The 19,822-nt window shown below is 32.1% G+C and overlaps 1 protein-coding gene across 1 annotated transcript in view; it reads left to right on the forward strand.

Annotated features, from left to right (window-relative positions):
* The window catches only part of NBEA (neurobeachin), a 600,762-nt gene that overhangs the window by 4,442 nt on the left and 576,498 nt on the right, over positions 1 to 19,822 (forward strand). Inside the window, exons 4-7 of the mRNA XM_023531608.1 lie at positions 8,562 to 8,683; positions 10,099 to 10,237; positions 12,757 to 12,876; positions 13,659 to 13,805. Of these exons, the coding sequence (XP_023387376.1) occupies positions 8,562 to 8,683; positions 10,099 to 10,237; positions 12,757 to 12,876; positions 13,659 to 13,805 (528 nt within the window). The remainder of the gene's footprint in view (positions 1 to 8,561; positions 8,684 to 10,098; positions 10,238 to 12,756; positions 12,877 to 13,658; positions 13,806 to 19,822) is intronic.

The following is a 19,822-nucleotide window of genomic DNA, read 5'->3' on the forward strand; positions in this document are numbered from 1 at the left end:
ACCACCAAAGTCAGATCTCCTCCCGTCACCATATATTTGACCCCCTTAACCCTTACCTACTTCCCCTCCTTCCCCCTTTCCCTCTGGTAACCACGAAACCATTGTCTCTGTCTATGAGTTTTTGTTTGTTTTGTTTGTTTGTTGCTTTCATCTTTATATCCCACATGTGATTGAAATCATATGTTTCTCAACTTTTTCTATCTGACTTATTTTACTTAGCATAATACTGTCAAGATCCATCCATATTGCAAATGCTAGCATTTCATCTCTTCTTATGGCCAAGTAGTATTCCATTGTATATATGTACTACGAGTCATCTGTTGAAGGGCACTTTGGTTCTTTCCATGTCTTGGCCCCCATGAATAATGTTGCAATCAACATGTGGTGCATATATCTTTACAGATAAATGTTTTCAAATTTTTTTGGGTAGATAACCAGAAGAGGGATTGCTGGGTCATATGGTAATTCTATTCTTAATTTTTTGAGGAACCGCCATACTGTTTTCCATAGTGGTTGTACCAGTTTACATTCCTACCAGCAGTATATGAGGGTTCCTTTTTCCCCACAAATTCTTCAGTACTAGTTATTGCCCTCTTGATGACAGCCATTCCAACAGGTGGGACACTGTAGCTGTATCTCATTGTGGTTTTGATTGGCATTTCCCTAATAGCTAGTGAAGTTGAACATCTTTTCATATGTCCGTTGGCATTTGGTATGTCTTCTTGGGAGAAGTGTCTTTTCAGGTCCTCTGCCCATTTTTTAATTGGATCATTTGTTTTGTTTTGTTTTGTTGTTGAGTTGTATGAATTCTTTATATATTTTAGATATTAGCCCCATATCGGGGGTGTTGTTTACAAACATCTTCTTCTATTCAGTTGGTTGACTCTTTGTTTTGTTGGTGGTTTCTTTTGCTGTGTAGAAACTTTTTAGTTTGATGTAGTCCCCTTCATTTATTTTAGCTTTTATATCCCTTGCTTTGTCTGTCTTTTCAATTTAAGTCATTTAAATGGTTATGTAGTGGTGTACCTCATTGTAGTTTAAATTTTGTATTACCTTCATGAGTGATGATAATGAACATTTTTTTCGTGTGTTTCTTACATATTCTTACATCTTCTTTTGTAATGTTTGTGTTCAAATCTTCTGTTCGTGTGAAAAAAATGTTTTTTTGTCATCTTATCCTAAGAGTTTGTTTTATATTTAGGGTTTAAATGAATTTGTCAGATATGTATTTGTCAAATACTTTCTCTCAATCTGTGGCATGTCTTTTTATTTTCACAATATTTCTCGAAGTAGAAAAGAAGTTCAATTAAAATCGTTTATGCTTTTGTAATCTTAAGAAATCAGTATAAACCAAGGTCACAACATATTTTCACTTATTCTTTGTACTAAAAGTTATGTTGTTTTAGTTCTTACATTGAAGTCTATGATCCCTTTTGTGTGAAGTTTTTTATTATTTTTATTTTTTAATTACAGTTGACATTCAGTATTATTTTATATTAGTTTCAGGTGTACAGCATAGTGGTTAGACATTTATATAATTTACAAAGTGATCCCCCTGATTAGTAAGTACCCACCTGGCACTATATATAATGATTACAGTATTGACTGTATTACTTGTGCTGTACTTTGCATCCTGTGAGTGTTTTATAACTGGATTTTTAAATACTGTGTAGGGGAAGGTTGGAGTTTTAAGTTTTGTTTTGTATATGAATATCTAATTACTTCATTATCATTTATTAAAGAGACAATCTACATTTGATTACCTTGACACTTTTCTCAAAAATTATCTGGCCGTGTTTATGTGTATCTATTTCTGAACTCTCTATCTTGTTTTTTTTTTCTTATATCTCTATCTGTCCTTATGCCAATATCACATTATTATTGTAGCCATACAGTAGTTCTTGAAATCAGGTAGTATAAGTGCTCCAAATTTCTTCTTCATTTAAAAAATAATTTTGGCTATTCTAAATTGTTTGCATTTCCATGTACATTGTGAATAAACTTGTCAAAATTTATTAAAAACCTGCTGTGATTTTGATTGTATTGGGTTAAACATACAGAACAATTTGGAGATAATAGATGCCTGTACACTATTGAATCTTAACAGTTCATAAACACAGTATATCTCTCCCTTTATTAGTTTTCTTTGACTTTTTTAATGTTTTGTAGTTTTCAGCTTACAAGTTTTAAAAATCTTTTGTTAAATTTACCCAAAATAGTCTCTCTGGCTTTTAGCTATTAGATGGAAATGCAATAGATTGTTTTGTATATTGACCTTATATTCTGAGGCTTTTCTAAATTCACTAGTTCTAGCAATATTTTTAGTAAATGCTTTAGAATTATTTACAAAGGTAATTTTATCTGTGAATAAAGCATACTTCATAATTGTTATGCCTTTTGATTTATTTTATTGCCTCATCACACTGTCTAGACCTCTAGCACAATGTTAACAGTAACCTTCTTGACTCATTCTCCGTCTTAAGGAAAGCAGTAAGTGTTTCACTGTGAAGTAAGCTATTAGTTACAGGTTTTAAGACATCTCCTATCAGGTGAAGGGAATTCCTTTGTGTTTACTGAAAGTGTTTCTAATCATCAATATGCTGATAACCAGTGTTGAATTTTGTCAGATGCTTTTTCTGGTTTTATTGAAATCATCATATGGCTTTTCTTCTTAATCTTTATTAATGTAGTAAATTACAATGATTGGTATTTTAGTGTTAAACCAACCTTTGTATTCCTTTGATTAAAAACTACTTGATCACTTTGTATTAACCTTTTCACATAACGCTGGATTTGATTCGCTAACGCTTTGCTAAGAAATTTTGCAGTTATTTTTAATGAGTGATCTGGGGGTGTATTTTTGTGGGGTTTTTTTGTAATATATTTATTTGATTTTTGTCATCAGAATAATATCTCATAAAATAAGTTGGGAAGTATTTATTTCTCTCTGTTGAGGAATTTGTGTAGAATTGTTGTTATTTATCCTTATTTGTGTTCTAGATTTCATTATTGAAGCCATCTGGGCTGTAGTTTTGTTTGTGGGAAGGTTTTAATCTATGAACTTAATTTCTATAATAGTTATAGAGAAGTTTCTTTTTGGTTTTGAGTGAGGTTTGGTAGTTTGTGTCTTTCTAGTAATTTGTCCAGTTAATCTTAATTGTTGAATATATTGGCATAAAGTTGTTCATCATTATCTCGTTATCCTTTTAATGTCTAGAGCATGTGCAGTGATGGCTCTTTCATTCTTGATACTGTATTTTTTTTCTAATCAGTGCAGCTGGAAGTTTATCCATTTTGTTGTTCTTTTCAGAGAACTAGCTTTCTCAGTTTTTATCTACATGGCAGCATTGCAGAGAGTGTGTATCATTTTTGTTTAGAAGAACTAGTTTTGATTTCTGGACCCTGTAGTTCCTACTGTGGAGGTCTAATCCCTTAATTTTTCTTGGCTTACTTTCATATAACATGTTAGCACTTTATTATGGAATAGGGTTATTGTGAACCTGTAATGAAATAAAATGCCATTTAAGCACTGTATAAGTTGTAAAACATCATGGAAATATTTATCGCTCTTTGGTTATTACTAGTATTTACTAGTACTGAGAGCTCCCATTTCATCGACCATTCCCCTTTTACACTTTTTGCCTTAATATTTTTTTACTAACTTTTTTTAAGTTATAGTTTTAAAGTTAAAAATCATTTTCCAGATAGAAGTTAATCATTATACATATATAGTTAGGATGGAACATGTAAAATGTAATTGTGGTACTTAGCAGAGAAAGCACTGTCATTGTCTCCAAGGGATAGGCTTTCTCTTAGATGTAATAGTTCTGTTTACATACATATACACATTTTGAATACATTTTAGAAAAATACTATTGATCTGACTTCTGGTAGATCTCAGCCTAATGGGTGGGAAAGAAGAGCAAGGTGTTTTGACAGAAATATAAGCATGTTACTGTCTTATTTATGAAATTAACAAAATTTAACTAAAACAGAGTGAATAACTGTTTTAATAAATTACCCAAATTGCTTGAGTAAGATTGTAACTCATCATGGTTTTAGCCACTTGACCACCAATTGCCTGAAACCTGTGAATATTTTTTTATCAAACATGATGAATTTTACACACATACATACTCAACACACAAATAATTTTATTTATATGTTGTTAGTATGACATGTTTGCATCGTTTTCGTCTAGGGGATTTAATGTATTTATACTGTCTACCCCATTCCCTTTCCTGTTTTTCCCTGTATGACTCATCTCCGTGAAGGGTAGTTTTGATCCATACTTATTCTGTGGAGGGGAAGAAGCAGGGAAGGAACTAGAACTTCAACAACTTTTATTTCATTTGTGTCATACAAGCTGCATATGTTCGGGATTATAAAGCAGAGTCAGAACCTGCACCAAAATTTGCCTGACCTTAAGTCCAGTATTTTATTTACCAACAGATTGACTTATTTCTATGAATGTTACTTCTGCTGTTGAACTGCTGAAAAATTCTGATTGGAGCTGATTTTAAAATCCTTACTTACTGTTACATTGTTTCTGATAATCTGGATGAGCATGAACCAGTGGCATCTTAGTAAGTAGCAAGAGGATACATACTGCTTGAATCACTGCTGATAGCAGTGCCTCAGAGTGACCAAAATTATGACACTGATGACTTTCCCTCCCAAATGGCCGTATGTACTAGACCTTCTGAATTGTATTTTGTTTTGCAGAGATGCCTCTCTGTGAGGTGCGCTGCTTCCATATGAGCAATTTGGTAACATTTACTCATTCACAGTTAATTGCGTTCTACAGTGATTTATGTAAAGGTGAATGAAATGTAAGGTAGCATTTTTTATGCTCTGTGATTATTGTGGATATTATTTAGATTTGCCATTCATGATGATCCGTTTCATAAATTTTCTTAATTTAGGAAATATTGTACTTTTCTATTCACTAAAATAGTTTGCTGAAAACACCTCATCTGATCATTAGAATTATTTATTTTGCCAGTTATTAGAGATAAGATCATAGATATTTGCATCAGCTAGACCAAGGGAGAGTGAGAGAGATACAGGTTTGGGGTCCAATGGACTCACTGGACACAAGGAGGGACACCCAATTGTAGGTACCAAAATATAGTAGAGGAGATGTGGAGGAAATGTGAAGGCATCTTAAGTCCAAAAATCACAAAGGTAGTTCAAAAGACATGCCATTAACACAATGGGAATCAAAGGAAATCTAAGGAATCTAGGAAATGGGTGATAAGATCAGGCACAAATAGTTTGGAAGTAAATAGGTGTGGATTCCATATCAGGGCTACCATCTGACGTTAGCTTTTGAGCATCAAGGGAAGGTATAAGCATTAGTTAAAAACAGTTGAAAAAGCCTAGGGGTACAATATACACTGTATGGAAGGCTTTGATTGGTGCATAAGTAGAAACCAGAGCTTGATGCATACCCTCTAGAAGTGAGAGATATCAGGTCCTTAAAACGTTTATTCTGGCTGTTATGCATTAAATTTAAGAGAATGTCCCTGAGTAAGGGTACCTATCTTGTTGAATAGGTTGGCCATCATAAAGATCTTTATTTATCCATGGGATTATTGGAAATCCACAGTGAAACTCAGAAAAATGCTACTCTGAAGCCTGCCGGGCGTTTGGAACTGTTGTACCAAGTCCAGAGACTATTATTATTTCATTATCATTCAAGCTTAGATTTTTTTCTGTAAGATTTTTCTTTTTTTCGGTTGTATTTTGGTTCACTAGTGTTTGCTACTGTTTGTGATTTAGGGCTCTCTCGGTCCCACCATGGGGAAAATAACAAATGATCTCTTGGATCACATGTCTTTTCCTTGGTTGAAGAGTAGTTCTGGAAAACTTGAGTAGTAGCTTGTCTCAGATTCTTTTCTGTATCTCTTAGTTTATAATACAGTGTTTAAGTTCTAATGTAGGGCCCAGCAGACTGGATGATGGCACTGATGCTCCAGAAAGTGCTAAGACCATTGGGTAGGGATGAGAGATTACGTGAGTATGTGGAGTAATGAGGAAAAGGGAAGGGATAAGTTGCATTCCTGAATGTCTTTTATTTTAATTTTTTATAACACTTTATAAAAGATTTTATGTTTTATTTTTCAATTACAGTTGGTATACAACATAGTGATCAGATATCTGTATAACTTATGAAGTGATTACCCTGATAAATCTAGTGCCCATCTGGCACCACACACAGTTACTACAATATTAACTATATTCCCTGTGCTGTACTTCACATCCCCATGACTGTTTTGTAGCTACCAATTTGTACTTCTTAATCCTGTACTCTGTATCACCCACCCTCCCAACCCCCCTCCCATCTGGCAGCCATTAAAGTGTACTCTGTATCTATGAATTTGTTTCTGTCTTGTTTATTTTATTCTATAGACTCCACATGTAAGTGAAATCATGGCATTTGTCTTTCTCTGTCTTACTCCACTCAGCATAATACCCTCTAGGTCCATCTGTGTTGGTGCAGATGGCAAGATTTCATTTTCTTTTCTTTTTTTTTTCTTTTATAAGGCTGAGTAATATTCCATTGTATATATGCACCACCTCTTCCTTATCGATGGACATCCAGGTTGCCCCCATATCTTGGCTGTTGTAAATACTGCTGCAGTGAACACGTGGATTCACACATCTCTTTGAAGTTGTGTTTTTCTTTTTAATGCTCTAATAATAGTGTTAGAATGAGCCCCTTTTGTGGACATAAAAGGACACGTGGGTATGCTGGCTTTGGCAAAAGGTTGAAAATCCCGACGCTAACCCTGTGACAATTGGTGTGTTCCACAGGCATTAAAAACAAATTAACATACTTATTAAGTAATGTATGTAATTATGTACATTCAGTGTCTTCAATAAATATTTCTCCTGTTTACCTTGGTACTCCGAAGCAGTAAGTAATGTTTGGTTTAGTGAAACTTACGGAGGTAATAACTAGTGATAAACTTGGCAAGAACTGCATTTTCCTAGCAAACAAATAAAAATAAATAAAGGTTCAATATTTTTCTTTTAAAAGTCAAGAAAAGCTATATTGATGATTAAACTGCCTGAACTAATTACTTAAACATTAAAATCTAAAAGGATATTATGTGGGAACTATGTTTTTGGGGTTTGAGTCTTTATTTGAAATTGTGTATCTATGTATGTGTGTGTATGTGTGTTTTTGTTTTGTTTTTATTATTACAGCAAGCACTTATAAATCTTTGCCACTTTGAGATTTTTTTCATCACCACATATTCAGTGTTTTCGATGTCTTATGTCACATGCTGGTAGTCTAAATTGTATTCTTTACTCTTGAGGAACTCTAATAAATAGATGCAAAAACATCTTGTTATAATAACCTCCCGTAGATTTGGGTCCTATGTGCTATGAAATAATGATGAAAAGAGAAAGTTAAGCTGGGGTGATGTCCAAGCTAGCTTCACAGAGAAGGACCTATTAACCTGGTATTGAGGGGTGATTAGGATTTTACTGGAAGAAGCCGAATGGACAGAAGCAACATCATATACGAAAAGGAGAATGGTACCAGAAAAAGTGGGACAGCGGGCATATTCAGGTATACTTTGTAATGTGGAGTAAGGGTAATAAAAGGGAATAAGATCGAAAGGATCTGTTGGAGCCATTGACTGTGCGAAGAGTCTTGAATAACCTGAAGAAATTGAAGCTTTAGTTTAGATGCAGAGGATTTTTAATATGTAAGCTATTTATATTTGAGAAAGGTCATCATCCTTTCAGCAATATGAAGGATCTGTTTGGGGGAACAGATCAGTTATAAAATCATAACATAATTATCTTTTAGGTCATAGAAATTTGGATATCTCATAGGAAGGTACATAAATTCACTCAGATTTTTGCTGACGTTAAGACAAGTATTAAACTACCTCCTCATTTTTTCCTTAGAATGGCTAGATTTTTTTATTTTTTATTTTTTATTGTTATTATTTTTTTTTATTTCTCAAAACTGAGTACTGTATTATTCCTTTCCTACTCATGAGTGGATCATCATCCTCTTGGTCATAAATTTCAGTGGTTAAGTTTCTGAATAATAAATCTCATTCTTTCCATTCCTTTGTTTCAGTATTTTGAGCATTATCTCTTAATACTTATATTCCTTAAATATTGATCCCGTTAATATTCCCTCACACAGTTGTTTTGGATTTAAAGATTCAGCCTCCTTTAATCAAATGAAATATTACTGAAAATCTATCATATACCATAAAAAGCTGAAAATTCTGCAGCATGTGTGTAAGGGACTGTATATTGGTGAAACTGGAGGAGGAATTCTTGGAATACAGCCTGAAACCTATTATGTAGCCTAGATACGAAACTTCATTCATCGAATATTTGAAAATGCACGATAGTCAACGAATAATATTTATGGACTATTTTAATAAGATAACAGTTTTATTTTTATATTTGTCCATGATTTTTTGATATTACTTTATTTTATTTTGTAATATCCATGTTTGACTTTAATTACTGTCACGTTTTCTTTAACTGATACTTTTGTATTTTTTTTCATTGTGTTGTAGGCAATTGCATTGCCTCCTATTGCAAAGTGGCCTTATCAGAATGGCTTCACCTTAAACACTTGGTTTCGTATGGATCCATTAAATAACATTAATGTTGATAAGGATAAACCTTATCTTTATTGGTAAGTAATATACTTAGTATTTTTTTTTAATTTTTTCGGTTTTTTAATTTTTTACCTTGTTTTCAGGGCACCTTTTTAATTATTTTACCATTTTTTTAAATTGTTAAGGTCTTAGTTCATTTTTTTTTTTTTTTTTTTTGTTTTTGCTTCCTTACCCCCCCAAACCCGTTTTAGGGTTTGGGTTTGCGGCTGTTTGTCCGTTTTTTCATTTTGGTTGGTTTGCGGGTTTTTTGTTGGGGAGGTTGTTTCCCTTCAGGGGGAATTCCACTCCTACCTGATTTCATTCACTTTGCCTTTTTACATACTTTGTTCTGTGAGCATAACTGAGATATTAATAATAACCATGTAAGAAATTATAATCAGTTAAGATTATTTGGTAGCTAACCAACAGAATGGGTTCCTGAACCCAACGTTGGACTGAAAGCTTGGTAATTTCAGTCTTCCAATAATGCACAATAGTAAGAACATCAAACTACATACTAGATATTATAAGTGCTTACATGTTTTAACTCATTTAATATTTGCAATTAAGTCCTATATTCACTTACTATTTATCCTGTGCTTTGGTGTCTTCAGCCGTAAAATAAAGATAACAGTAGTAACTATCATAGAAGATTTAATGAAAGAATAATATTTAAAGTGCTTTTTATTCAATGAATGGCTCTGAAACATGAGCATGAAATGCGATCTATTTAAGAGCTTGTAAACTGTATTACAAAAGATCACATATGGATAGAAATGAGAAGGAGTTTTAAACAAACATCTGGACTTTCAAACATAAATGGGGTTGAACTTCAGTATGGCGATTGTGAGAGAGCGTACATTAATTTCAATAATACTGTTATTTTTCAAAGCATTTATAATTTATACTATGATTGAATTCACAGGTAGGTACAGTCTCTGGAAGAAAATAGCTATTTCATAGTCACATCATTTTTTCAGCTAAAAATAAAAATGTACTCCTTTGATTACCTACGTTATTTTTAACAGTTGGCTCCAGCATTATTATTATTATTATTATTATTTTATAATTTGTAAGCTATTTTCAAAGATATAGTTGAATTAGAGAACAAATTGTTTTTGAAAACATTAACTGTGTAACTGTATTTGCTAATTCCAGATAGTCCTTGAAGGTAAATGTAATCTACTTGGTAGGCTTTTGTGGGCCATTAATTTGTTTTTATGTATTTGTGCTGTTTTAAATTGAAATTTTAAAACGTTCTGCAATATTCTGTTTCTCCAATTTAAATTCCTTCTTTTAGTTTTCTAAACCTTTTATGTTTTAGTCTTTATTTGGTACATGTAATACCCCTCTACAGGGAAATACATTTTATTTTTATAATGCTCTATGTTATTTGTGTAATAATAATAATCTTTAGAGTTCTTTGTATCAGAGGATATTATACTATTCTCAGTTTTCTTTATAGTTTTCGTACTAGCAAAGGAGTTGGCTACTCTGCTCATTTTGTTGGCAACTGTCTAATTGTCACATCACTGAAGTCCAAAGGAAAAGGTTTTCAGCACTGTGTGAAATATGATTTTCAACCACGCAAGGTAGGTATATGTATTATTTTAATTGAAAATGACACAATTCACCATTCCCACTGTCTTAAAACTCACTTATTATGACTTCTGTAATATTCTTTTTATTGAGTTTCTTATGACTCCCAATGCTTTTCCCTGCTCCTTGTCTGCATTCTCTTACTTCTTTTATGTCTACTTTTTTGACATAAAAAGATCAGGCTCCTGACCTTTTGCAGTGTCTTATCTCTGTCATTATCTCACTCTCTGTGATCTATTCTGTGTCATCTTTCAGTAAATACTTACAGTAGTCCCCTTTCCACAGTTTTGCTTTCTGTGGTTTCAGTTACCTGGAGTCACTGTGATCCAAAAAGATTAAATGGAAAATTCCAGAAATAAGCATTTTGTGAGTTTTAAATTGCGCATGATTGTGAGTAGTGTGATTAAATCTCCTTTCTTCCTGCTCTGTCCTACCTGGGAGGAGAGTCATCCCTTGGTCCAGGGTATCTGCGCTGTAAGGGCCACCTTCATTTAGTCACCTAGAAGCCATCTTACTTATCTGGTTGGTTATGAGAGTGGGGGTTGGAGGGAGGAAAGGGGAGAGGAGGGGAAGGGCAAGGGAAGAGAGAGGAGAAGGGAAGAAAGAGACACCATATTCACATAACTTTTATTAGAGTATATGTTATAATTGTTCTATTTTGTTATTAGTTATTGTTGCTAATCTCTTAGTGTGTCTAATTTCTGTTAAACTTTATCATAAGTATATGTGTATAGGTAAAAACATGGATAGCAAAAAACATAGCATATATACAGTTTGGTACTCTCTGAGGTTTCAGGCATCCACTGAGGGTCTTGGAACACATCCCTCTAGGGAAAGGGTAGACCACTGTATTGAATATTTACTGAGTACCAGACAGTGATGCGGGCACTGGGAACATGATAGTGAGCAAAACAGACATTCTGCTTTTGTGTAGCTTATATTTTTTTGGTAATTTTTATTCAGTTTCATGATAGCTTTGCACTCTTTTTCTTCTCTCCAGAGCTGTATTCTTCTGTTCTTATCTGCCTGTGAGATATTGCCATGTGGATGTCTCTCCCATTGGTCAACCTCAGAATATGTAACATTGAATTGACGATCTACAGTCCTATATCCATTCATGTCCTTAATTCCCCTGTTTCGATTAAGAGGCCTACCGTCTTCATAATAGTGGAGACTTAAGTCAGTTTTGTTCTTCATCCCCTTTTTGATCTTTATATCAGTTCAGTTTTCATGTCATGTACTTTGTATCTCTGTAATACATGTTCTTTATTTTTTTCAATTCTTCCCCTGCTGCTTAAATTCTTCATATTATTCTCCCCTCACCTTGGATCCTTTGTCTCTTTTTTTTTTAAACTATTTTACTAGTTCACAGATATATGATTTATATTCCTGTTCATATTATTTCACCACTCAAACTAATCATTTGCATCTCCCTAACTACAAGATAAAATTTTTAGCTTAGTCTTTCATGATTTGGATTTTGTTTTCAGCTTTTTACTTATACCCTTTATTCTGGCAACACTGAGCTTTATATATATATATATATATATATATATATATATATATATATATATATATATATATATATATATATATATATATATATATATATATATATATATATATAAAACTTTTTAATTTTCTTTTTCAAATGTCCAGTCGCTGAAGCTATACTTGTTCAAGTATCTATAACTCCTTCGTAGTTTTTTATATTTTAGAAAAATATTTCTATGTTCTCTGCTTTAGGCTATTAACTTCAAAGAGACTAAGTTTTAGATTCATAAATTTTTACAGTACTTAAACCCTTTTATATTGAAATGGACACTAAAAATGCTTCGTAACCATAAAATGAGAACTAAATATAAACTTATTTCTTTATTCTTCATCACACATTATTAATTTAACAATGCATAATTCTTACTGGATTTATAGTTAATCTATATCTTGGAAGTGAAACCAACCAAAATCTTACTATAAATGTTAAAATGTTGTTCCTTTCACAGATCTCTCTTGACCATGCAACCCAAAGTAGAGTCTAGGTTGTTATTCCTCATTTTATACCCTTCCTTTTTCCACACAGTAGTCATCATGATTCTCTGTCTCTGTATTTGTTTACTTGTAATGTAGATCTCTTTTACTATACCATAAATTTCAGGAACGCTGGACTTACGGTCAGTGTTGTCAAACCTGGCTATTTGCAGTGCCTGGCACAATATAAATGATATCAAATGAATGAACACAAATATTATTTTATTTCCACTGTTTTTGGATCTTGGTTTAGTGGAAGGAGTACCAGGATTCAAGGGGTTCTAGCTCTGTCTCACTCACGAATTTATTCTTTGTGAGTCCTTTCTGCAAAATGAGAAATGGGAGGAGTAACTTGAAATGGTAATGAGTGACTGTTAATATTCCTTCAGGCATTTTTTGTAGCGTGTTATGAATGCTATGATTGCTTTTTATACAATAAAAACTAAACATTACTCATTGATATCTGTAATTTTTTCCGTTTCAGTGGTACATGATCAGCATTGTCCACATTTACAATCGATGGAGGAACAGTGAAATTCGGTGTTATGTTAATGGACAGCTGGTATCCTATGGTGATATGGCTTGGCATGTTAACACAAATGATGTAAGTTTTATTTTGATTTGTGTTTTAATATATTTGAGTACATATCACTTTATAACATGAATTAAATAATAAAATAGTTTGGTAGAAACTTAATAGTTTTACTTTGCAAAAAATTTTTTTTCTATTATGTGAACTTTTAAGCCTTAAATTTAATATAATTAAATTGCTAAAAGATATGATTAGTGGTACAAAAAAAGAAAAATTGCTTGGCTGACTTATAAAGTATTAGATGGAAGGCATCATTTGGTGACCGTTGTTTGTTTGACTTTGTAATGCCTGCTCACGTAAGAGGTAGAAGTGATCTTCTTTGTGTCCTTGACTTAGTGTGGGACAGTAGAGAACATATCCATAGTGGAGAAATTAAGGTTGAGTTTTAAAAATTAGGCCCTATATGTTTATGGTTAAAATTTGGAATAGTCTTTTCTAATTCAGGTGAATCTTTCTATAAATGGACAATTATAAATCATTAGAGTTTTAAAATTAGTTTTACTATTGTAAATAAATAATTATAAGCCCTTTACCTTTAACTATAAATTTTGGAACGTTATCAAGTTATTATTGAGTAAATGGTTATTGTTTGGTTTGCTTACCCAGAAATATAAAACATTTAACTGAATTATTTTTTCTAAAAGTCTTTAGCTGGCTTTATTATTTAAATACTCCATAAAGTCCTAATTTATACTTACTTCTGTTACTATTGTTGTGTTTTAAGGTATTTATGTAAGTGAAGGCAGATATCTTTAAATATTGTCATTGACTTTTTTATGACTTTTTAAAAATAGAGCTATGACAAGTGCTTTCTTGGATCTTCTGAAACCGCTGATGCAAATAGGGTTTTCTGTGGTCAACTTGGTGCCGTGTATGTATTCAGTGAAGCGCTCAACCCTGCACAGATATTTGCAATTCATCAGTTAGGACCTGGATATAAGGTAGTAAGAGCTATCTTATTATAAATTCTTCGGGAGGTTTTATGTAATTTCTATGTGAAGTGTGATATAATATGATATGTAGTCTTCAGTGTGGTTTAAAACTCATCTCCATTTTTTTGGAACTCAGCTGTTTTTATAATGTTTATTTTGTTTCAAAGGTGCTTTTTCCCTTTTTAACTATTTCCTTTTCATAAACTTTTTTTTATTCTTTACATGTTTTCTGTTGTCGAAGTCATGGCTTTTATTGATATAATTTTGAAATAATAAGTTTTATAAAACCATATTGCTTAATATATTTGAAATCTGAAATTTAAAAATTATATAACGAACAAATGAAATGACTGTTATTTTTCAAACTGAAGGTAACTTGGAAAGAATAGTTAAAGATCTAGAAGGAAAATGGGGTAAAATAGCTCATATGCCTGAGTTTATTCAGTTTTAGCTTCTACTTTTTCTTATTCTTTACAATAAGTGAGAAAGTGGGTATAGTAGTGAGTATCCTGATTTTGCAAAATTAATTATTTAATAATCATAATCTCCCTTCTTTTCAACTTTTAAAATGAAAACTTATTTAGGCAAGATATTGCATTCACATATGTGAATTAATTTTTAATGTGGTAGGGAAATATATGAGTTTTATTAAAATCACATTGGGAATAGTGATATCTCAAAATTGTTTAGAGCTGAGAAAGAATTATATGGTATATGTCAAAGTGTTTATAATTCTCAAGAAGTACGTGTCTTGCATAGAAGAGCTGTTTTTTTAAACCTAGTATTTAAATAATGTGAAGTTTGTATTGGATATAGGAATTGGATTACAAAACATTAAAATATTTCTGCTTTGACTTTGTATTTTTGCATTAATATTTCTGTTTTTAATTTTATGTTTCAATTGGACATATAAATGACAGTTTGAATTTACCCTTATGAAAAGATATTCCTGTTTTCAGTAATCTTAATAATCAAAATAATGTTGAATGACAATAATGCTGTCATTTTAAAGTCAAGGTGACAGTACTTGCTACTCTTTTTCCATGCCGTTTTATTTGTTTCAGTATCCCTAGAAAATTCTTACTGGATTTATAGTTAATCTATATCTTGGAAGTGAAACCAACCAAAATCTTACTATAAATGTTAAAATGTTGTTCCTTTCACAGATCTCTCTTGACCATGCAACCCAAAGTAGAGTCTAGGTTGTTATTCCTCATTTTATACCCTTCGTTTTTCCACACAGTAGTCATCATGATTCTCTGTCTCTGTATTTGTTTACTTGTAATGTAGATCTCTTTTACTATACCATAAATTTCAGGAACGCTGGACTTACGGTCAGTGTTGTCAAACCTGGCTATTTGCAGTGCCTGGCACAATATAAATGATATCAAATGAATGAACACAAATATTATTTTATTTCCACTGTTTTTGGATCTTGGTTTAGTGGAAGGAGTACCAGGATTCAAGGGGTTCTAGCTCTGTCTCACTCACGAATTTATTCTTTGTGAGTCCTTTCTGCAAAATGAGAAATGGGAGGAGTAACTTGAAATGGTAATGAGTGACTGTTAATATTCCTTCAGGCATTTTTTGTAGCGTGTTATGAATGCTATGATTGCTTTTTATACAATAAAAACTAAACATTACTCATTGATATCTGTAATTTTTTCCGTTTCAGTGGTACATGATCAGCATTGTCCACATTTACAATCGATGGAGGAACAGTGAAATTCGGTGTTATGTTAATGGACAGCTGGTATCCTATGGTGATATGGCTTGGCATGTTAACACAAATGATGTAAGTTTTATTTTGATTTGTGTTTTAATATATTTGAGTACATATCACTTTATAACATGAATTAAATAATAAAATAGTTTGGTAGAAACTTAATAGTTTTACTTTGCAAAAAATTTTTTTTCTATTATGTGAACTTTTAAGCCTTAAATTTAATATAATTAAATTGCTAAAAGATATGATTAGTGGTACAAAAAAAGAAAAATTGCTTGGCTGACTTATAAAGTATTAGATGGAAGGCATCATTTGGTGACCGTTGTTTGTTTGACTTTGTAATGCCTGCTCACGTAAGAGGTAGAAGTGATCTTCTTTGTGTCCTTGACTTAGTGTGGGACAGTAGAGAACATATCCATAGTGGAGAAATTAAGGTTGAGTTTTAAAAATTAGGCCCTATATGTTTATGGTTAAAATTTGGAATAGTCTTTTCTAATTCAGGTGAATCTTTCTATAAATGGACAATTATAAATCATTAGAGTTTTAAAATTAGTTTTACTATTGTAAATAAATAATTATAAGCCCTTTACCTTTAACTATAAATTTTGGAACGTTATCAAGTTATTATTGAGTAAATGGTTATTGTTTGGTTTGCTTACCCAGAAATATAAAACATTTAACTGAATTATTTTTTCTAAAAGTCTTTAGCTGGCTTTATTATTTAAATACTCCATAAAGTCCTAATTTATACTTACTTCTGTTACTATTGTTGTGTTTTAAGGTATTTATGTAAGTGAAGGCAGATATCTTTAAATATTGTCATTGACTTTTTTATGACTTTTTAAAAATAGAGCTATGACAAGTGCTTTCTTGGATCTTCTGAAACCGCTGATGCAAATAGGGTTTTCTGTGGTCAACTTGGTGCCGTGTATGTATTCAGTGAAGCGCTCAACCCTGCACAGATATTTGCAATTCATCAGTTAGGACCTGGATATAAGGTAGTAAGAGCTATCTTATTATAAATTCTTCGGGAGGTTTTATGTAATTTCTATGTGAAGTGTGATATAATATGATATGTAGTCTTCAGTGTGGTTTAAAACTCATCTCCATTTTTTTGGAACTCAGCTGTTTTTATAATGTTTATTTTGTTTCAAAGGTGCTTTTTCCCTTTTTAACTATTTCCTTTTCATAAACTTTTTTTTATTCTTTACATGTTTTCTGTTGTCGAAGTCATGGCTTTTATTGATATAATTTTGAAATAATAAGTTTTATAAAACCATATTGCTTAATATATTTGAAATCTGAAATTTAAAAATTATATAACGAACAAATGAAATGACTGTTATTTTTCAAACTGAAGGTAACTTGGAAAGAATAGTTAAAGATCTAGAAGGAAAATGGGGTAAAATAGCTCATATGCCTGAGTTTATTCAGTTTTAGCTTCTACTTTTTCTTATTCTTTACAATAAGTGAGAAAGTGGGTATAGTAGTGAGTATCCTGATTTTGCAAAATTAATTATTTAATAATCATAATCTCCCTTCTTTTCAACTTTTAAAATGAAAACTTATTTAGGCAAGATATTGCATTCACATATGTGAATTAATTTTTAATGTGGTAGGGAAATATATGAGTTTTATTAAAATCACATTGGGAATAGTGATATCTCAAAATTGTTTAGAGCTGAGAAAGAATTATATGGTATATGTCAAAGTGTTTATAATTCTCAAGAAGTACGTGTCTTGCATAGAAGAGCTGTTTTTTTAAACCTAGTATTTAAATAATGTGAAGTTTGTATTGGATATAGGAATTGGATTACAAAACATTAAAATATTTCTGCTTTGACTTTGTATTTTTGCATTAATATTTCTGTTTTTAATTTTATGTTTCAATTGGACATATAAATGACAGTTTGAATTTACCCTTATGAAAAGATATTCCTGTTTTCAGTAATCTTAATAATCAAAATAATGTTGAATGACAATAATGCTGTCATTTTAAAGTCAAGGTGACAGTACTTGCTACTCTTTTTCCATGCCGTTTTATTTGTTTCAGTATCCCTAGAAATGCGTTTTACTTTATGTTTTCTCTCATGGGTCCGTTTGCTAGGTTTGGGTCCTAGTTCTGCTGTGTGCTGGCTTTGCATCAGAATGTTTCTGTAATTCAGATTTTTGGATTACTACGCAGTCTTCCTTCCTTGCCTGCTTTTTTGCCATGTTGTATAAAATATTTGCAGTAGCTTTCTTCAGGCACTAACAGACTATTAAGTAGAGTGACAACCAAATCAAATAAATGTAAATAAAGGTAGAAAATCAAATAAATACAGATATGCAAACCATAAATCCAATGTGAATGTTGTAGTGCTATAGTGAAATTGCAGAATTTATGGACGCTTCCTGGCAACAAAAAGGAAAAGGGGCTAAATATAAACAGTTATGTCATTCTCCCGTTGAGAAAGTAGCAAACATTGTCCTGAACCACTTTGCATTCTTTTATACCAACAGTGAAAATGAGTATTAACTCTGTGCCACTATGTTCTCTATGCAAGTACTCATGTGGTACAGAACGTATCTGTAGCATCCTAACAAATGATAGAGTACCTACACCAAAGTCAGAACTTTTAAAAGAAAAGGCCTCTAAATTTTGGACATTACATGAAAAACTATTAAGTTTTGAAAAGTTCCCAGCCTTTCAAGGGTCTCTTGCTGTTAATGGAAGTTCACTGCAAATCCATGGGTGCATATGTATTTTCTCAGTTTGTAAATACTAAACGTATAATTACTACCAGGAAAGATAATTGTAAAAATTTTTGACATTGAAAAGTTATTTTCTAGAAATTCAAAGAATGAAGAGAAAGAGGAAATGATGCAAATTAAGTTTAGATTGTGTTATGACAGGGAAAAAGGCTGAGGTGATTCATACGCTATAGTCTCAATTTTCATGGTAAAGTGGGAGGCATAGTCACTTCCTGTGAGTCAAGAGGTAGAGAGTTGCTGTGGAATTTTTAAGGTGTGTAGGATATAATAATTAGTTGACATTGGATTTAAATCATAAACGAAGCTTAAATTATTAATTGTGTAAAAATAGAATTTGTTATTTCTTGCCTCAAATTAAATGGAGTTTTCTATAATTGTAATGGTCAGGCAGTATTCTCTATGATTCTGAGCTTAATGTATATAGTGTGTCAACATCTGGGGTGGAAGTAAATAAAATAGATTAACCCCCCCCCCAAAAAAAATCAAACTGTATATACTATGGAGCCTGTCTCAAGTGATTTTGACCTGTTGGTCATTACGGTGCTAGGTAATTTTCTTTTTGTGGAATGTCTAGTTTTGAACAATGTAGCTTGTCAGTGAATATTTCATACCTGGTCATTCTTAATTAATAGTAAATAAGGGAGGGTATATCTAGTCAGTTAAATACATTATTAGGTTTGAAAGTAATTTGTAAAATCCAGAATTTCTTACTATAACTTTGTTTGGTATAGTAAACTTTACCATGAGTAATTAAGTTTATTGTAGCACCCTGTTTGGGTTATGGGATGTCTGTAAATTTATGAATTCTTACATATAAAGTAGCCTTTTGACATAAACTTGAAACAGATTTTAACAAATTTTTGATATTTTATAATCGTCATTGGAAAATAACCTCATGTGGCAAGTCTCTATTGGTAGATATTTTAATCTTTAGCTTTGTGTTCTCTCCTCCATTCAGGAAAATAATAGTATAATGACTTTTTTTCTCAGTTTATTAAATTATGACAAAGGCTTAACTGATAAGAGAAAATATATAAAACAACCTCCAAAATTAAAAATCACTTTGGAGGGTTTTCAGTACTTGTTTGGAAGGGCGAGCTCCTAACAAAGTGACCTTTCCACAAATAACCTCTTAAAACCTCTGGACATTGTACAGAAAACACCTGCCCAAGGGCTCTGCAGGTTTTAAAGGGGCGTCAGACTGTGGAACAGGTTGCCAGCCTGGGCTGAGTTTCTCGTTTTTGACTTTGATAGAAAACTCTCCTGCCAGAAAAATTAGGGTAAAAAGCAGTGGGAGACCAGCACTACATGGCAATAAATGGGCAACCTCAGAAAAGAGACAGCCAGAAAAGGGTTTGAATTTTGTATTTAAAAAATTTAAACCTAAATCTCTGGCTAATCACTGAAACCATATATAATCTTGACAAACTGTTACCAGATTGTAATTAAGCCTTTAAGAATTGCATACCACATTTGAGACACCACACATAAGAGGCATAGCAGTTAATTTTATCTATAATTTTATCTAAACAAGAAAATGACCACC

The sequence above is a fragment of the Pteropus vampyrus genome, unplaced genomic scaffold (genome assembly GCF_000151845.1).
Source record: "Pteropus vampyrus isolate Shadow unplaced genomic scaffold, Pvam_2.0 Scaffold71, whole genome shotgun sequence".
Lineage (NCBI taxonomy): Eukaryota > Metazoa > Chordata > Mammalia > Chiroptera > Pteropodidae > Pteropus > Pteropus vampyrus.